The sequence below is a fragment of the Cheilinus undulatus genome, linkage group 5 (assembly GCF_018320785.1).
Source record: "Cheilinus undulatus linkage group 5, ASM1832078v1, whole genome shotgun sequence".
Taxonomy (NCBI): domain Eukaryota; kingdom Metazoa; phylum Chordata; class Actinopteri; order Labriformes; family Labridae; genus Cheilinus; species Cheilinus undulatus.
The window spans coordinates 45,619,082-45,638,052 of NC_054869.1; the positions used below are offsets into that span (position 1 = coordinate 45,619,082).

Genomic DNA, 18,971 nt, shown 5'->3' on the forward strand with positions numbered 1-18,971 from the left:
TTTGGCTTTTTTATTCTGTTTTTGGTGTTGTTCCAATGCACATAAAGGAAATAAACACATGTATACCAAAAACATTTGTAATTGCTACAATTTCTGGGAGAAATGGTGTATTTTCTGGAAAAATTCCAGGGGTGTCCATACTTTTGCCCATGACTGTACGAGGTATGGCTATTAAATAAGGCTGGGCTTATGAGGATAAAGCCACATGGTTCAAAGTCACACTGAGTGTTATATACCAATAAAGGTTGTGTATTCAGGCACAACTGCTGTAAGTTCAAAATAAGTAACATCTTTAGTTCACTGCTGGTTGAAGTGGACATGTTTTTGTTAAGGCCTTGAAAAATGATGTGCTTAAAAGATGAGCAAGGCATTAACTTAAAATCTTGGGTGAAATCGAACAAAACATCAGACAAATCTTTTGACAGATTAACTGAGGTGCATGGGGAACAATGCACGTCACGTGCACTTGTGTTTTTTTGAAGGCAAAGAGGATGTTCAAGACGATGCGTGCTATGGGTGCCCATGCACATCAGGAGGTTCTGAGACATCTGCCCAAAGAAGACCTGCTGCTCTGCTTTGATTAGATGAAGACCTGAATGCAGTGGTGTGTTGATGCAAACTGCAACACTTTGCAGGTTTGATGTGGGATAATTTTCTTTTTTTGCTGAAAAATGAGTTGAACTACCTTCTGAATGTGTCAGAGAAGCTTATATTTTGCATCCTGGGTACAGCGTGTCCCTCAATTTTGCCTTGTAAGCTCTGCAGTCTGCATCTTTCATGACCGCACTACAAAGTTAAGAGCACTTTCTGCAGCAGTGTGGGAGGAAAAAGCTCAGCTTGAACTGACAGGAGGGTAGAACAGGGCAGAAACGATGAGAAACGTCCCAGTTCCTCCCTTTTCCTCCTTCCATTCATGTACAGTGGGGAAATCTGAAGGAATTTCTCCACATTTCTCCCTCTCTGCGGGAAAAATACCCACAGAGAACACAGGACAAAAGACAGAGGAGGAGAGGAGAGTTATTTAATTATGAGTTGGTCACATAGGAGAGCTTCACATGAGGACTGGAGAGTGAATGAAAAGACAATTATGAGGCTCTGCTGCTCCCAAAGGATTTAGGAGAGGTAGAAGATAAATGTGGTGCGACAATACACCTCAAAGAGAGGAGAAAGAACACATAGTTGGAGCAAAATTAATGGAGAGAGAGAGGGAAAGGACATTCTGGGAGTCATAATAAAAAGATTCTGAGGAATAGACCCAAAGAGGAGCTAGAAGACAAGACTTAGGCTAGGACTGAGAGGAGAGGATTTTAAACGTGATCACTCTGGAATGGCCTGATTCAAGACTTGAATATAATCTTCAAGTTAATGATGACAGTTTTATTATTGTACTGCTCCTGTTTGAGTTGAAGTCTCTTATTCAAGAGCTGGCATCTTCCATAGAACACCTGCAACTACACTGTAAGCAGCTACTAAAGTGCAGTGTTTCCATGGAGTTGGTCTAATGTGGGGTGCTGGTCTGTGTTTGTGCACTCCATCTCTGTGCCTTTGACACATTTCCCACTGGCCCACTCCTCTTGCAGAATAGTTTTAATTCAGCCAAATTGGAGGGTTTTTGAGTATGAACGGCCTGTTTAAGGTTACGCCCCAGCATCTCGACCAGATTTAAGTCCGGACTTTGATTAGGCCACTCCAAAACCTTCTTTTTCCTTTTTTTTAAAAAGCTATTTAGAGGTGGACTTGCTGGTGTGTTTCGGATCATTGTCCTGACATATAATCCAAGTGTGCTTAAGGTCCTGAACTCATGGCTGGACATTCTCCTTCAGGATTTCCTGGTTGAGAGTGGAATTTATGGTTCCATCAGTTATGGCAGGTTGTCCAGGTCCTGAAGCAGCAGCACCACCATGTTTGACTGTTCTTTTGATGAAATGCTGTGTTAGTTTTACTCCCTGTGTAATGGGATGCACACCTTCCCAAAAAGGCAAATTTTGTCTTGTCAGTCCACAGAAAAGCCTGGGGGATCACCAAGATGTTTTTGGCAAATGTGAGACAAGCTTCAGCAGTGAATTTGGCCTTAGAATTCTCCCATGGATGCCATTGTTGCCCAGTCTCTTTCTTAAGGCCTTTGCTCACTGAGTCGGTTTTTTCATACAAATTTTTCGCACATTATAAAAGGAAATCAACCTCATGTTGTCAAAATCATGTTTGCACACTGATTCTGAAACTTCATCATTATTTTTTTAGGAAGAGGTTTGATTTTATGCTCATTTTCATATCCGTCCAAGTCATTAAGATGGGTGGGTGCCTACTGCTTCCTTCCTTGTGCTCGCTCACCCCTCCCTCAATTTCTTTCTCCCTCCTTTGCACCATAACCTTTCTTTAAAATACCATGGTTTGCCTGTGTATTATGAGGATATCAACCATGGAAATGTAACAGATAAAGGCATATGTTTGTTCTCACAGCCACCTAATAAAGCCTGAATCATAAAGTTAGTCTCAACCTCTCTAACTTTGCACAGCTGTGACGAACGAGCTGGTCCTGTATGAAGATCTTAGTTAGGATTGAAGGATCTGGAGTGGTTTTAAGGAGTGACAGAGCAACAGACTTGTCTTCACTGCTTTCATCACAGTACCACGTTCTGCGGATTTTCACAGTGAAAACTAATAAAATGCAAAGGTTTCAGTTTTAATGAACAACTGAGGTGCCACTATAAATGAAGCTAATCCAAAGAATTGTGGGTCATCTTTTTTCTCTCTTTGGTAAATGATTGCCCAGCGTTTTCTCTGCTAAAGGAGACTACAAAGGAAGCAGTAAAGCTCCTTTCCTTTTAAAACAGAGAATCTGAACAGTTCGACACTTACACACGTGGGTCATATCTCTCAGTTCCTAAGTTAAAAAGACTATTCAAACTGACCCTAAGACTTTAAGGGTATAGCATGGAGCAGGTTAAAGCTGCCATGTGTTTTCATGAGCAGACAACAGTGAAGATCATCAAAAGGAAAAAAGGTCCTTAAAGGTCACAGCTAAGTGACTCCTCACAGCGACTTCAGACAGACGAGGAAAACCCTCATTTATCTCTGTCTGATGGAGCTAAGTGTGGACACCTGGGAGCTCTGAGTGTTGCTGCATATCTGACAGGTCAGTGCATCTTAAGTGTTCCTGCTCTTTCTAAGGTAAGCTAGGAGGTAAATAAAAAGGGATGTCTGCTCATCTATAACTCCATAGAGGATAAATACGGCAGTTATAAATGATCACTATGACTGACTGAGGCACTGATATCCTTTAAGGAATATTGTTTACAATTTTGGACGCCTAAAGTCCAATCATTAAAAGTCTTACATTTTACTGACTGATTGTTAAAGTATATGAAAAGAACATTCAAATATCTGTTAGACCACAAAAGTTATAAATGCATGGCTGCAATCACAATACTTTCACTATGTACTGGAGTAAAAGTTGGCACACCAGTGTTTTCTTTCTGCGTCCTAACTGAATAAGAGCAGAAGATATTGTGTGAGATCATGCAGTCTCTTCATCCAGAAATATTTAACCTGTACATTTCCGTGTAAAAATATGACATCTAGTTCTTTAATTTTGAAGGTGAGAAACAGTAGTTTGGTGCTTTGCACTGATGAGTAGGGATAGACTGATATTGATACCAAGGTGATAGGTATCACCCAATATCGAGTACTGATCTGATACCAGTGTGAACTCTCTGGCCAGACTGTGCAGACTAGCAAATTGTTTTAGACCTATATTTGACTCAACAAATAGAATAATAATGTACAGCATCTCTGTGACCCTAAAGTGGTCATTCAGCTGATTATTGAGTTTTACTGCTAAATATTAAAATAACAGTAATACAGGGGGTTGCATCACAGGCTCTTTCATCACGTGATTATGGAACAGCCTGCCAACGACTGACAGACCCTCACAAAAGGTAACAATATGACAGTTAGCATTTGGGCTAGCGGTAATAAATGATCGTAATTCCATTAAAATGGATAAAAAGACATTCAATATCGGGTTTACTAATCAGTAAAGTACTTAAAAGTCCCAAGAGTTCCAGGGTCACTAAAAATGCGGCCTCACAGGATTAAAAAGCATCAACAGCGTTGATGGGAAGGCACAACGGCTAGCTTCAAGAGGAAAACAAGTAAGAGGCAACATTTTATTGTTCAAAAATTGTTTACCTTTTGGTAAACTGTGTCACGTTTTGACGTGTACAACAGTGCTGGTCTGGAAGGCATTTTTACGATCACATTCAGAGAAAAACTGTCACACAGCCTCCATTCTTTGCTGCTGCAGTGGGTCCTTTGGTTCTCCTTCGCTGCTCTGAAAATGGAACCCCATGTATGCAGTGCATCAAGCAGGGAAGAAGAATTTATTTCTGGTTTGTAGTGCTAACATTTAGCATGGCTAAACAAAGCAACATATAATGCTAAACCAAACGGCATCGGATCAGAGCATAAACTGGTGTACTCGCCAATACCCATAACTGCATTTTAAGCAGTATCGAACGTATTTCCAACACTGGTATCGGAATCGGAACAACCCTACCTGGTACCTTGTCATCTCCCTCTTTCCTTGTTCTTTATCCATAAAACCAAACATCAAAGCTGAAGACAAGAACAAGGCAATGAAGAAAAAACAGCAAGCTGAGTCATGCTGCATCAAGCAATGCCATGTTGCATTGCCGGAGGATACCAGGCTATCTGGATACTACGACAGGATCAGTGCAAGTTTGCTGCTGATGCTTGCTCAGATAGAATGCAGTTAGGACATGCTTGCAACTAAGATATCCGCTGAAAACAACTGCCAAATTTTGCAGCTATAGTCTTGAATCTCTGCTGTATACCTATATAAGAGCACATCCTGCACCTTAAATGCACAGTTTATGGAAGAGACAGGGGTTTTAATTATAAGGCTGAAGTTTTCATGAGAAAAACATATCTTAAACAAAGATGGTTGTTACCATTTCCAAAATTCACTGCATTACTTTATGTAGTGAAACACTCAGCCATAAAAAATATCTGTTGTCATTTATAGCCTTTCAAAACAGGATTCATTTTTTCACATTTCCCAATATTTTCCTGCAACATCCAAAAAACAGATACTGGTGATTTGTCAAACGGAGTCCCGGCCAACACAGTCAGCTGGTCTGATTCAAGCTGCTCAGTTCACACTGCTGCAACAGTCCTCTTAAATAGTCTCATAGTGTTTGTGCCAGCATTTCAGCAGGTGTTGGGTGTTTGCACAACTGGAATTATGCAAAACTTAGACATCAGTAGCATTCAGATAGGAGAGGATGAGCCCATTAAACCTGATCTAAATGCAGATAAAGCTGTTTGACAATGGACTAACTGTAAGAGCTCCACACTAGTGTATTATCTCATTCCCTGAGAACAATCCTCATTATCAGCATCCAGATGATTCTTAGCTTTGCTGTATGTGACACACTTCCTAATATCTGTGAAAAATGTCCTCGAGCACACACATTATTTGAAGTCCTTTGAACGTCCAGATCTAAATCCATTCTGCTTTAAGCCACACGGGTTTCAGCCTCCTGGAATCTGTACCGTATTCATTCCCATGCTTAAAGAAAACGTGGACATGGTTAAGATGGGTGAGGAATGAGGGCAGCCACAGGGTTTAGACTGCCTGTCAGACCATGACAAGTCCTCAGAGCGGGGATAAAGACGCAGGCGAGACAAGAGATGAAGAAGCAGCTACCCCCGTAACCCCTGGGTGTAACGAGCTCATGGAGTGGTTAAGAAAGACTGGGGTGAGCGCACACTTTATCAGCTCCTCCACAGAAACAGCAGCAGCAGAGGAGAAATGACTGAGGACGTGTTAATCCCCTCTGATTGGAGTAATCACTGTGTGAAGGCAGAGAAAGAGCGGGAACACGAGGACATTCTCACTGAAGGATTTCCTCTGACTGAATTCTTTCCTACTGAAATATTCATATTCACTTCATTTAAACTTCCTGAATTTCAGCGTGGAGTTTCTCTCACTGAATGTAGAGCCATAAACACTCATAACAGTCTTAAGCATTACTCTAATTTTTGTTCTGTCTCACACTGAGTTTTGTAGGACTACAACCCAGGCTTGTCTCTTCATTCACCAGTGAACAAGATGAACAACAACTTATTTTCATTAAAAGAATACAAATATAAGCTGGCTAAAACACACATCACTATAGCATGAAGCAGTAGGAAACACTTTTTGCCCACCAGGGGGCGCCCCCATAAGATGATGTACCTCCAGTTGGCTAATTTCAACAATATTTGGTTTGTTTAAAAATAGTCACTTCAGTGGAAATCGATGTCACTCGATGACGGCAAAAACAATCTCAAACTTGCAAAGCCGATGAACCGGACAGATTCAATGTCTGTCATCTGGATGAACTCGTCTCACAAAGCTGCAACTAAATCAACAGAAAAACGTGGACAAAGTGGTCGATGTTTCCTCGATCCTCTTTTTAAAATCTCCCAAACTAATTCAGCACTCAAAGTAACCTGGTAGCTAAGACCAAGATGATAAAGCACATTAACACATTTAAACAATGATAAATGCTACAGGAGAGCAATCCTCACTCTTAAATCCCACCGCCACTGTTTGGCTCTGTTGACACAATAAACTCCAGCGTGCTTTCAGCCGGACAGCATGACTACGGAGATGCTCAGATCCACAAACCTACTGACCTCTCACAGCTTCATCTGTCTCCTCCTGCTTCTTACAAACAGCACCACAGCCACTGTAAACTTCTCCACCTTTCCCACAACAAGCCCAGATGTGACAGCATCCCAGCTGCCCGTGTTTGGTAAACACATCCGCAAACCTTTGGCCATGACTGATGGAGGATCTAAAGCACTGAGGTGAGCCGGAGGAGAGAGGCCACCTGGACACACCCTGCAGAAACAAGGCCTCATCAGAGAGTAGACGGGGGTTTCAGACCACATGTACACACACTTATGACCTTCAAACATAAATATTTATAGGATGGGGAATGTCCTCTTGTTACAAAGCACTCACCAGGCTCTGAGCTAAACACTGGCACTGTGCAGGAGGGAAGAAGATCAGCTAATACTCCTGTCTGTTTCTTTAGTCTGCAGAATCTCCTTCAGAGTAAAGTTAACATTTTTGATACTTTTCAATACCAAGTGTTTAAAAATGATCAAATCTCTGCATTTCAATCAAAAGCTTTATAAAGTACTGAAACTTTAAAAAACTACACCTATTTCATGAGCCAGAAGTGTTCCAGTTCATCCCAAAGGTGCTTGATGTGGTTGAGGTCAGTTTTTCCACACCAAACTCATCAAGCCATGTCTTCTTAGTCCTTGCTGTGTGCACTGGGGCACAGTCATGTTGGAAAAGAAAAGGGCCTTCCCAAAACTGTTGCCACAAAGTTGGAAGCATAGCATTGTCCAAAATGTCTTGGTATGCTGAAGCATTAAGATTTGCCTTCACTGGAGATAAGAGACTTAGCCCAAACCCTGAAAAACAGCCCCATACCATTATCCCTCCTCCACCAAACTTTACAGTTGGCACAGTGCAGTCAGGCAAGTAATATTCTCCCGGCATCCACCAAACCCAGACTCATTCATCTGACTGCCAAACAGAGAGGCATGATTCGCCACTCCCCAGAAGACGTTTCCACTGCTCCATAGTCCAGTGCCAGAGTGGTGTACATCATTCCATCCGACACTTGGCATTAGACTTGGTGATGTGAGGCTTGTATGCAGCTGCTCAACTGTGGAAACCCATTCATGAAGCTCCCACTGCGCTTACATTAATGCCAGCGGAAGTTCAGAACTTTCTAGAAATCAGCAGAGCGCTGGCAACGTTTACACACCAGATGTCTTAGCAGTCGTTGACCCCGCTCTGTGATTTTATGTGGTCTTCTGCTGCATGGCTGAGTTGCTGTTGTTCCGAAATGCTTCCACCCTTTAATAATATCACTTACAGCTGACTGTGGAATATTCAGCAGGGATACAATTTTGCAAGCTGTCTTATTGCAGAGGTGACATCCATCACAGCACCATGCTTGGAGTCACTGAGCCCTTCAGAACGACCCATTTAGAATCACAAATGTTTACAGATAGAGACTGCATGGCTAGATGCTTGATTTTACACACCTGTAACACCTGAATTCAATAATTAACAGGCGTGGCCAAATACTTTTGTCTATATTGTGTATATTTGTTTGAACAGCTGAACTCCCTCAATGTTTGCCAACTTTCATGAATAAGTTGGAAAAAAATCCCAATCTTGGAGGCTTCTGACTTCTACTTTAGTTGTCCTGAGTTTCATTAATATATTGATGTTTATTTTCTGATATAACCTTACTTACCCAGGAGTATTTTCACTGAGATACAAAAATCTCTTTAACAAAAGAGTCCTGGCCAAGTCAGCACCTCTGCTGTTTTCAATAAAGCAGATTTGTTACCTTAATTCAAGTCAAGTCAAGCTGATTTATTTTTAACAAATAAAACAGCAGCTTAAAACCTCACAGCATTTCAAAACAGCTGTTTTCATCATGACTCAAAACAAAATGTTTTCAAGACTCTTTCACTTAAGATATTCAAGGCGCACTGTCTACAAACAAGCCCTTATATCTCACTGACATGTTCCCGTTTATTTGAGACGGTGCCTTGGAAAGATTGTGACTTTTTGCAGTGTATGTCAAGTTCCGTATATATGACAAACAACAGACCATCGCAAACAAAGGTCACATCAATTGGCATATCTGCTGCTTATAGCTGAAAAGCATAAAGGTCAAATGATCCTCAGTTCTGGTTTCAAAATTTCCCAAACTTATACAGCATTCAAGTTTAAGGTGACCCTGTAGCTCAGACCAAGATGTCAGAGCAAAAGCATGACGGCATCTGTGTCTTTGGATTTTTAGTGTCATACCAAGGATAAATTCTGGTTACAGAAATGCATTAAATGCATTGATATTTTCATTTTTCTTCCCTTTGATTTATGCTTATTCTTTTTCTCATCATAGATATTTAAATCATTGCCTCACTCTTCACTGTCTGCAAGTACATTAGAAAACCAAAGGGTGCTTTAAAGACCACTGCACAAACACACTGGTCATGTTTAGATGCCAAAATGTTGCTCATGTTTTAGTGGAATTTAGACATTGTGCTGAAGTTTGCCTGCAATTTGTGGTTATCAAAAACAAAATTATAGTCAATATTGGGTGGACACTGCATCTATTTTCATGGTATCAAAAAAGGGTAGAGATACTTGAATTTCAGTAGTATGATGTCGAAGTTATATCACAACAGTCCCATTCCAGACATGCACTAAAACCACTGAATCTTTCCCTTTTCTCATCCTTTCCTTTGCTATTCATCTTGTTCTTTCTCTGAGTTTTAAAGTCTGTAAAACTAATTCAGGATCAATCTTGCACAAGTTTGATCAGGACCAAACGGTGTTTTAAGACCACCGTTAGAAGGAGCAGATGTTGCACCTCCTATCTCCTGCTGCAGGTATCAAAGAAAGAGCCGGCCCCTCAGCCCCCAGACAGAGACAGGAGGTCTCAGCAGGAGCCGAGCTGAGGGGACAACAATGAGGATGGGAGTCAGCAGAGCAAAGTGTGCTGCCAGAACAGGAAAAGGAAACCGACTGTCAGGAAGACAATGGGACCTGGTAGATGGATGGAGATGAGAACAGCTCTGCAGAGTCATGCAATGACATTAAGACACAATAAGCCCTTAGGTCTAAAAATAGAAACATGAGGTTATTATTAGGGCTGAGGGATTTGGACTTGATATCATGTCTCCTTATAATGTGGGGAACATAACAAATAAGTCAATTTTTCTGAGGTGGCATAAATTAAATTATAAATCATAAACTTTGATGTGATTCTATGAAAAGTCCTTAACACCCAATAGTGTGAAATTTTCATTTTTAATTATAAAAACTGCAGCCAAACTCCTACACACTATCTAAATTGCACAAAAACATTATCAACACCTGTGTATAATGACGTCAATATTTCCTGTAAAAACAAGAAATTGCCCAATATTGTGACTTTTGGTTTAATTGCCATCCATGCTGATTTTTACTGCATCATCAAAGTTGTCACGACCAGTTTTGATTCAGAAATAGACATTTTGTGTATCACCATCCAGCCAAACCACTAAAAAAAAAGTGATTTTTGCTCCTAATAAAGTGACATCTAAGTGCCCCTTCTTACCTTTTCTGGTAGACTGAGGTGTGAGAAGCTGCTGTCCCAGATGTGTAGGGTTTGTAAAGTCCAGTCTTCCAGGTCCCGTCCACAAACGTGCTCAGCAGCAGGATGAGCACCGTCCACAGCAAACTTTTCCTGCACAGCGCGGACACGCTCTCCGGTTGGCGCGGTCCCATTTCCGTGGCATCAAAAGTAGGAGCAGAAAAGTTTGAATGAGCCCGACGTAGGAAACAGAGCGGTCGGTGAATCCAGCTCGGTGCGGAGGGAGAAAAATGTGTCAAACGGCACTGGGACGGCAGGCTAAGACGCACATCCTCTTCACTGACACAAAAACACAACTCTTACGCTAGGTTCTTTGCTAAAAGGAATGTAAAGGAAACGCTGCTCTAGCTTAAACACGTGAAGTCAGCCTTTAAATCTCCGTGCTGTCTCCTTTCTCCCTCTGCTCCGTCTACCTCCGTCTCTCTGCGCGCATTTCGAGCTGCCTCTCTCCTGCAGCGGGCATGAAAGCACTTTTATAGTCTCCTCGGGTGTTTTAAAGCTCAGCCTGCCTGCCTGCCCCGCTCCTACCTCTCAGTCAGTCAGAGGACAATGCGCGCTCAAGGCGACACAGCCACATTACGCATTGTTTTTCTTCTGAATGGATTATGGGTTGCTGCTGCCTGTCAAGAGGCTCCTGAAATAACTGGAACTTTGCCTTCTGGTGAATAAATCTGCAACTTAATCTAAACTATAACATAACTTTTATCTCTGGTGAGTTTTATTAATAACATTTAAAGCTTCTTTGAGGAGCTTATGTGGTTCATAACTGAACTTAAAGGTACGCAGAAAAGAATGCTGACAATATTTTTGAATATACGGAAGCCCCAAGAGGACATGCATCCACAGGGGCGTCATTCTAGCCAAAATTCTGGGGGGACTACACTAGAGTGGGGGTCTCAAGGTTCTTTCTTGAAGATACAATGGAAGAATACTGCAATTGTCAGTATTTGGAAATTAATGTATTCAAACACACAAATGATATTGTTTAAAAAAATATATTTTTCAATGTCTGATATTTATGTGTATCCACAGAGATTCTGGAGATGGTTAAGTTTTGCAGAAAAGCTGAGTTTTTTTTTTTTTTTACTTTTTTCAAGACAGTCTGGCTGTAGATCTCTGATGGCCATTTATCTGAGACACTGTCTATGTCAAAAAGGAAGTGCTGAATTTGCCATTACAATGCATTTCCAGTTTAAGATTTTTTTTAAAAATTTATTTAATTTTAGTTCTTGAAATTCAACTTTACGCATAAAAAAGTCTGGCAGTTCATGAAATAACTAAATTGCAAACATTACAGACTAAGCATCATTTCATAAATAAAACAGAGAAAAAGTTCAGAGGTCTAATCCAGGATTAAATTATGTATCAACCCATTTTAGAAGTAGCTACATGAGCAGTGGCTTGCTAGCTTTAGCTTTAAGTGACATAGTTATGCTAGCTACACAATTAACATTACTTCATTAGCCAATGTAGCCAAGTTAGCTTTAGCAATGTGAGCTTTAGCAAATGTAGCTAAAGCTAACACAGCCACACAGACAAAATAGTTGCTTTGCTAGCTTAGCTTTAGCCTCATTAGCGACTTAAGATACACATACACATAACATAGCTGATGGAGCTACATAAGCTACACTTGCAGTGTTAGAATGTTTTTATTGAAGACAAACTTATTTCCTGTAAACAGACTGTTTACTTGGCTTTATTTAACCTTTATTAATCAGGTTTTGCAGGTCAGGTTTTTACATTTTGGTTCTCTAACCAAGGGTGACCAGACTTCCCTGATTTCTGGGGACAGTTCCTGTTTTAAGAGATCCATCCCAGCTTGTGATGTTCCCAGGAAATATCCCCAGTTTTTACTATGAATTTGGAAAAGAAAGAGCCTCTTTTTGAAACTACAGACTGATTCAAACTTTCACCTGAGATTTTTAAATTCTAATTTTCCCCATGTTATTAATTAAACAAAATTGATATAAAAAAATGAGAGCACTAGAAATAAATAGCTATCTAAATGTTATGTATTTTTGGATGAATACTTACATTTGCTTAAATATTTCCTTCACTTTTCAAAGTGAAATCCTGCATTTTATAGATAAAACTATCCATTTTGTATCAGGGCAGCCATCACATCATGTCAGACATGACATGGTGGATTTGTACATTAATTTTTCTTTTTTAGTAAAAGATTTGAATAGATTTTCATATTACCTGCTCCAAACTTGGTGGCATTAATGCACCTAAACATTGTCTGTTGTACAGCATCCTGATGGAAGAGATAGAAGACTTATAAGAAGAATATGGTGCATTCCAGTTGATCTGTAAACTCAGAAATTCTGAAGAGTTGGATATTTAATCCTGAATGCCCATTTAAGGTGGATTTCAAAGTTGGAAAGTCTGAAGAACTCCACTACTGCGATTTACCAACTGACAATAACTGGAACACAATCAACTCTGGTGTGATGTAATTCCTAAGAAATCAAGTATCAGAAATTGACATGAAAAAAAAGAATGCTGGAAATATATTGAAAGATATGTAAGCTGTAGGACGACATGCCTCCAAACAGCTGGTTTTTAAGGTAAATGGAATGTAGCAAAAGGATAAGAATGAAAGAAGGCATGACCTGCCACTACAAGCTGCCGTTCTGTTGCTGTATCTCATCCATGTTTTGTGCTTATGTTGAACTGCGATTATTCTCTGACATCAGTTGCACGTTCTGTTACCTAAGCTCCCCTGTCGCCAGATTTCCTGCTTGTTTGTGTACAGAAATCTATGGCAACTGAAACCATGTGTGTTATGGGGCAGGAGCGGATAAATATTGATCAGCTGCTGCAGTAACTGCAAAAAGGAAAAGAGAGGAGAGACAGTGGAGGACATGGAAACTACAGCTACTTAATCGGCTCAGGAAGAGGACGGGGGAATGTTTTGTACCCGATTAAAGAGAGACGGATGAGGAAATACACATCGGATATTTTGATGCCAGCAAGTATTTGGCCTATTTGGAGTTCATTTTCATATGCTGGTGGAGCGGCCAGGAATCCCTCTCAGGATTCCACACCATCTTTGACATCATCTTTTTATTGTTTTCCATTTCAGTGGACTTTACATACAGTGCATGTAAGGCTTTTACATTTTCAGCAGTTTCAGGATAAATAGGAAAAATTCAATCATATAAATGAACAGAAATTCTAACAAAAAGACAAGATTAAGGCATTTTTGGTCAGTTTTGCTTATCTTTGCAAATGCTTGACCTATTTGTCTCATTACCTACGGAAGCCCTCAAAGGACAAACATCAATTTATATTCTTTCCACTCCCCTTCCTTATAATAACTTTTGAATTTCAGTTGTTTTCTCTGCATCTTATCCTCTTCACCCTGAATAAGAAGCACTTGTTTTACGCCATTTTCTCCAGATCTTGAAAAGCCATGGTGTTTTAATCTCAGGATACCAAGATAAAAGTTCCTCACAGGAGCTTTAACATCCATAAAGTAAAGCTCATTACTGTATTTTCACCTATAGGAGATGTTTCTGTTTTCAGAGGCCATGGTCTGCAGCCTCTCTGTCAAAGCCATCAGTGCCCATACAGTCAGGCAGCAGAATATTTGAGGTTAGGGTAACGTCCCTGGGCCCTTCCCTATGGGACATGTAGTTTTACAGTATGAGCAGCCTGCAGACCGCAGGGCTGCGGTCCTGCTCCAAACTAAACACCTGGCACTGCAACCAAAAACTATGGGCCCCAAGATGTATACCTGTGGTCGGGGTGACTACAACTCTCAGGCCCCTATGGTGGAACTGCAGTACTCACAGCCATGCTGCACAGACTGAGACTCAAGCACCAGGCTAGAACACTGCCAACTACAGTACGCTGCAAATCTAGGCCAGTTTCAAATTTCTAGTCCCTTATTGTAAGTCATATTGTCCTGAAAAGTCCATCCAAATGCCTCAAGACACTACAGGAAAAATACAGTCTGGATGTCTTGTAATGAGTGAAATTATCCTCCTCTTCTTATGTCATAAAACATGATACACTAATTTAGATAGTAAATCTCAATAGAGGGAATACTGGGTTCACTGGGCAAGGCAGTCTGTTGTTCCCAGTATCAAAGCATGCAGACTAAAGTCAGTCTTTTGGTCCTTGGTCCTCCCTGTCTTTCTGGACTCTTGTGGATGCTGACAGATGGCCAGAGGGGCAGGCTATATACTTTGTGGCAACTTCTCTTTGGCACATTTTTCGTTTCGTTACAGGTTATTAGACCGTGTGTGTAATGCTGACATGTTCAGGAGAGCAGGCACGGGAAGGGTCAGCTTCTATGAGTACCTGGGGCACTGTCCTGGGCCTGATCAAGCTCACCACATACTGGGTGCCCACAACCCAGTGAGCTGAACCAGGTTGTCAGCCACATGCGTTGTTGAGGGGGCAGCTGGAGGATGAAGAGATGGGGCATGGGCCTGGAGGAGGCCTGGATGATGGCCATCAGGAAGCCAGAGCAGTACAGGACTAAGGTTGATGCAGCAAAGTGCCAAACCAGCATATGCTCACATACCTGACCTGACCTGAATTGGTATCAACTCTGTTAATAATTTCACTATTTGTTTTATTTATTATTCTAAAATAAGGTTTATATCTATTTTTATTCTTACTTTTATTATAGAGCAGGACAAGGGACAGAGTCTGGGAACAGGAAAGAAGCCACCGGCCGGACTTCAACCAAAGCCTGCATATGTGGAATACCACCTAACCACTGGGCTAGCTGCATCAGAGCAATGTTAATCGCTATAAGGGTCAGAGTCTACAGCGCTCATTTTCAGTGCAAAATTAATCTAGTCCAGTGCTTCCAGTGCTCAGCAACAGGCACATTAAAAAACGCCCGCAGTATCAGCTGTATTTGCGTCTACAGCGCTCTCAGTTCAACATCTGGAACAGTGTTACACTAGTCACTGTCGCTTCTCCCTCACTGACCAATCAAATTCAAGAAGAGGCGGAGCTGATTATGCCAGCTTTGTCAACATATTCTCTTCTACCTTTGAGAAACTGATCAGAATAGTCTTTTCACGGGTAATTTTTCCAGGTATACTGTTGGACAGGGGCTTGTTTGCTTCCCGGTCAGGGCCTTTCTGTGTGGAGTTTGCATGTTTTCCCTGTGCATGCATGGGTTCCCTCCGGGTACTCCGGCTTCCTCCCACCACGAAAAACATGCTCATTAGGTTAACTGGTGACTCTAAATTGGCCGTAGGTGTGAATGTGAGAGTTTCTGGTTGTCTGTCTCTATATGTCATCCCAGTCACTGGTCTAGGAAATGGATGGATGGACAGCTGGACAGAATCCTTCACAGTGTTTTCATGTTTTGGTGATATTTCCTTAATAAACTGACTTTAAAAAAGATGTTAAAGATTATACCGAGAAGAGCAGAGGTCAATTTTCATAACCCAGAAGAAATAGATGCCGGAAGAAACACTCTTAAACTGAAGTTGAGGGTGGTGTCAGTGTTAAAACCACTAGATGTGGACACAGAACGCGAATCCTGCGGCTTTTATTATCCATGCAACATGAATGTCTGCTTTTTGCCTACTAGAGCATCTGTGATGATGGTGCTCTAAAGAAATAGAGCTTATGTTCTTTGCGTTTCTATTCTGGCCACTATAAGACTTTTTTCCTTAAACCAGGGATCTCATCTGCTTGTCCATGTTTCTCCCCACTTGCTACCAATGTGTTTCATCTACAAATGTGACACTGATTCCAAATTGGTCGCTTCAAAACACTCAACAAGTAGATTTTTCTGGCTGCACTGGCAGATATCAAGCCTGTAACAGGATGGTTTAGAGATCACACCATTGTGGAATCAGATTGAATATCTCAAAGCATTGGTTCCCAACCTGAGGTCCGGACAACTCTTGGGGAGGTACCAGGAATCTCAGGAGAGAGCACAGGATTCTACCTGCTTGGATCACATTTGCTCATATTGTAAAAAAAAAATCATGATTACACACTTAATGGATAGTCTACAGCAGTGGTTCTCAAATAGCGTGGTGTGCTGCAGGAATTCGTACAACCATGTGTGGTTACTATGATTATAAAACTATCAAAAAATTAAACAGCCTCTTTGAAAATGATTTTTTTGTAGTATATCTGGTATTTTCTTACTGTACTTTTGTTACATATGCTTATTTTTTTAGCATTTGGTGTAAAATGAGTTATAACAGGTGCAAAAAGTTTTGGATTAGCTACAGCATATAGCTCTAATCAACATAAGGTTGATATAGCTGATATGTATGCTGAAAAATTGTTAATTTTAGCATGTTTTTGTGTAATTCAGTTGTTCCCAAATGGTGTGCCATTGTGAATCTGAGCAACACCTTGAGATTTTGGCTTGACATTCAGTGTGCCTTGTGCAAAAAAAGTTTGAAAATCACTGGCCTATACAATGATCTTTTGGTAGAAAAGGTGTGTTTAGGCCTATTTTGTTGGGATTTTATCAATAAAATCAAGCAAAATTGTTGTTCTTTTTGACCATAATCTCTGATTTCTCCATGAAGATCTTAGATAAGAGTAGACAAGCTTCAAGGAAATAACATTAAGAACCACTATCTTGGGTCAAAAATGGTAAAAACGGCAAAAAGAAGTGGCAAAACATAAGTGAAAAGTGACTAAAATGGGCAAAATGCATCAAAAAAGATGGGAAAATGGGTGAAAAGCAGCAAAGAGTGGCTTATATGAGGGGGGAAAGTGGCATTCAATGGCAAAAGGCAGCTTAAGTGGGCGAAAAGTGTCCAAAAAATTGCAAAAATGGGAAAAAATTGCAAATTGCAAAAAGCAGGACAAAAAAAGCAAAAACTGGGGAAAAGGGGCAAAAACTAGATAAAAGTGACAAAAAAAGGGCAAAAAGTGGCAAAATGCACTGAAAGCAGCAAAAATTGATTTAATGTGGCATAAAAGTGAGAGGGACAAAAATTGCAAATAAGGGCAATAAAAATAAACAGACAAAAAAGTAAAGGTTGGCAGTTAAAGCCTACTGTATAAATGTGGGAAACAAACTGATTAATGTGACTTGCAATGGCTAACTCTGAGGTCAAAGTTCCCCTTTTTTAAGGTTTTCTGTGGGAATAATATTTGAAATTAAGACATAGAAGAGCCACAAATCATCACAAAACATATATACATATTAATAAATCTTTCCCCCATTTAAATATCAGCAGTCAAGAATTCTGAATTAACCCCACAACATGAAGCATACAGACCAAACAAACACTCTTATGTTGGTAAAAGCACCAATTTTGTGACTCCCTTCTCTTGATAATTGTGTTTTGCACAAAGTGTGGCATAGCTTTTGACACTCAGATTTAAAAACAGAGGAAAAATTGCAAAAAGGTCCACTTTTGAAAAAAGGAACCCCTCCTTCCACTAAGCCAGCTACAGACCTGGATATTTGTAATCATCGCAAGCCATACAGGCCTTGAATTTGTGTTTTATATCTTGAAGTAAGATGTTTATCTTGACTTGAATGATGAATGTGGCTTAAAATAAGCGTATTTGGACATTTAGACTTGCTTGGATTTGAGTCTTTTCAGTTTGGTTTGAGTTGGGGTTTGACGCTCACATGAGGGCATTTAGACTGGTACTGATCATCCTCTCTTTACTTCACAGAGGAAGCAAAGCGTGCACTTTAGTGGACTGAGTAAGCCCACCTGCTCTCAATCACAACAAACGGAAACTGTTTGGGTTCGGGGGGGAGGGCTGCAAAATGATGTGTCAGAGTTTTTTGTTTCAGGGCACTCTTGGTATTTTACGAGTCCACTGTGAGCAGGCAGCAGTGCCAAGCAGGAACTGGAGCACTTTAGGGTTAATATAAATCCCTGCAGTCACAAGCAGCTGAAAATAATTTTGACCTCTGAGTAGGGAGAGGGGTCGGCTCCATTCAGAGGATTTTTTCCTCCGTTCTTAAGTGGTTGCCTCTATAGATTCCTTCCCCTCTATTGTGCAAACAGAAAGCTACAGCACCTTTTGTCTGTGAAGGTGTGCATTTACTCAAGGTTTTCTCTCTCAAATGCAGAGAGGGTTCATTGAACAGCTTTCCATTCTTTTCTTCTTTTAAAGAGGGAAACACAACCGCCCCTTTCTGTGTTTGCTCATAAATGTGTCCCGATCCTCTCTCTTTATGATAGTCGTACCAGTTTGAGCTGAAAAGAGATCTGTTAAACCTTTACTCTCTGCCATTCAGAGAAGAGACACAGGCTTTCTCTCTAGTTTCCCTCAGTTGAGTCTCTAGTCAGTGCAGTAGTCAGAAAACATATGAAGTTAGAGAAAGCTGAATGACTGTGTTAGTCCAACTAAAACTATATATTAAATACAGTGCTTTGAGAAGTATTTGCACGATTACTGCCAGATCAATTGAATTGAGAAATCCCTTAAATAGAACCTGTCTGACAAAGTGAAGTAGACAAAAGGATCTCAAGAAGCAACACATCATGGCGCCATCTGAAGATATTCAAGAACAGATGAGAAACAAAGTAATTGACATCTACCAGCCTGGAAATGATTAAAAAGCCTTTTCTTAACTTTTGGGACTCCAGCGAACCATGGCGAGAGGCATTATCCACAAATGGAGAAAACTTGGAACAGTGGTGAACATTCCCAGGAGTGGCCGGCCTACCAAAATGACTGCAATGGCACATTAACAACTCATCCAGGAGGTCACAAAAGAACCCAGAACAACATCTAAAGACCTGCAGGCCT

The 18,971-nt window shown here is 40.7% G+C and overlaps 1 protein-coding gene across 5 annotated transcripts in view; it reads right to left on the reverse strand.

Annotated features, from left to right (window-relative positions):
• Nucleotides 1-10,769, reverse strand: part of emid1 (EMI domain containing 1) — a 145,659-nt gene extending 134,890 nt beyond the window's left edge. For all 5 annotated transcript variants that reach the window (XM_041787206.1, XM_041787207.1, XM_041787205.1 and 2 more), the window contains exon 1: nt 10,212-10,769. In XM_041787206.1, the coding sequence (XP_041643140.1) occupies nt 10,212-10,381 (170 nt within the window). In that variant the 5' untranslated portion in view covers nt 10,382-10,769. The remainder of the gene's footprint in view (nt 1-10,211) is intronic.
• Nucleotides 10,770-18,971: the final 8,202 nt, after the last annotated feature.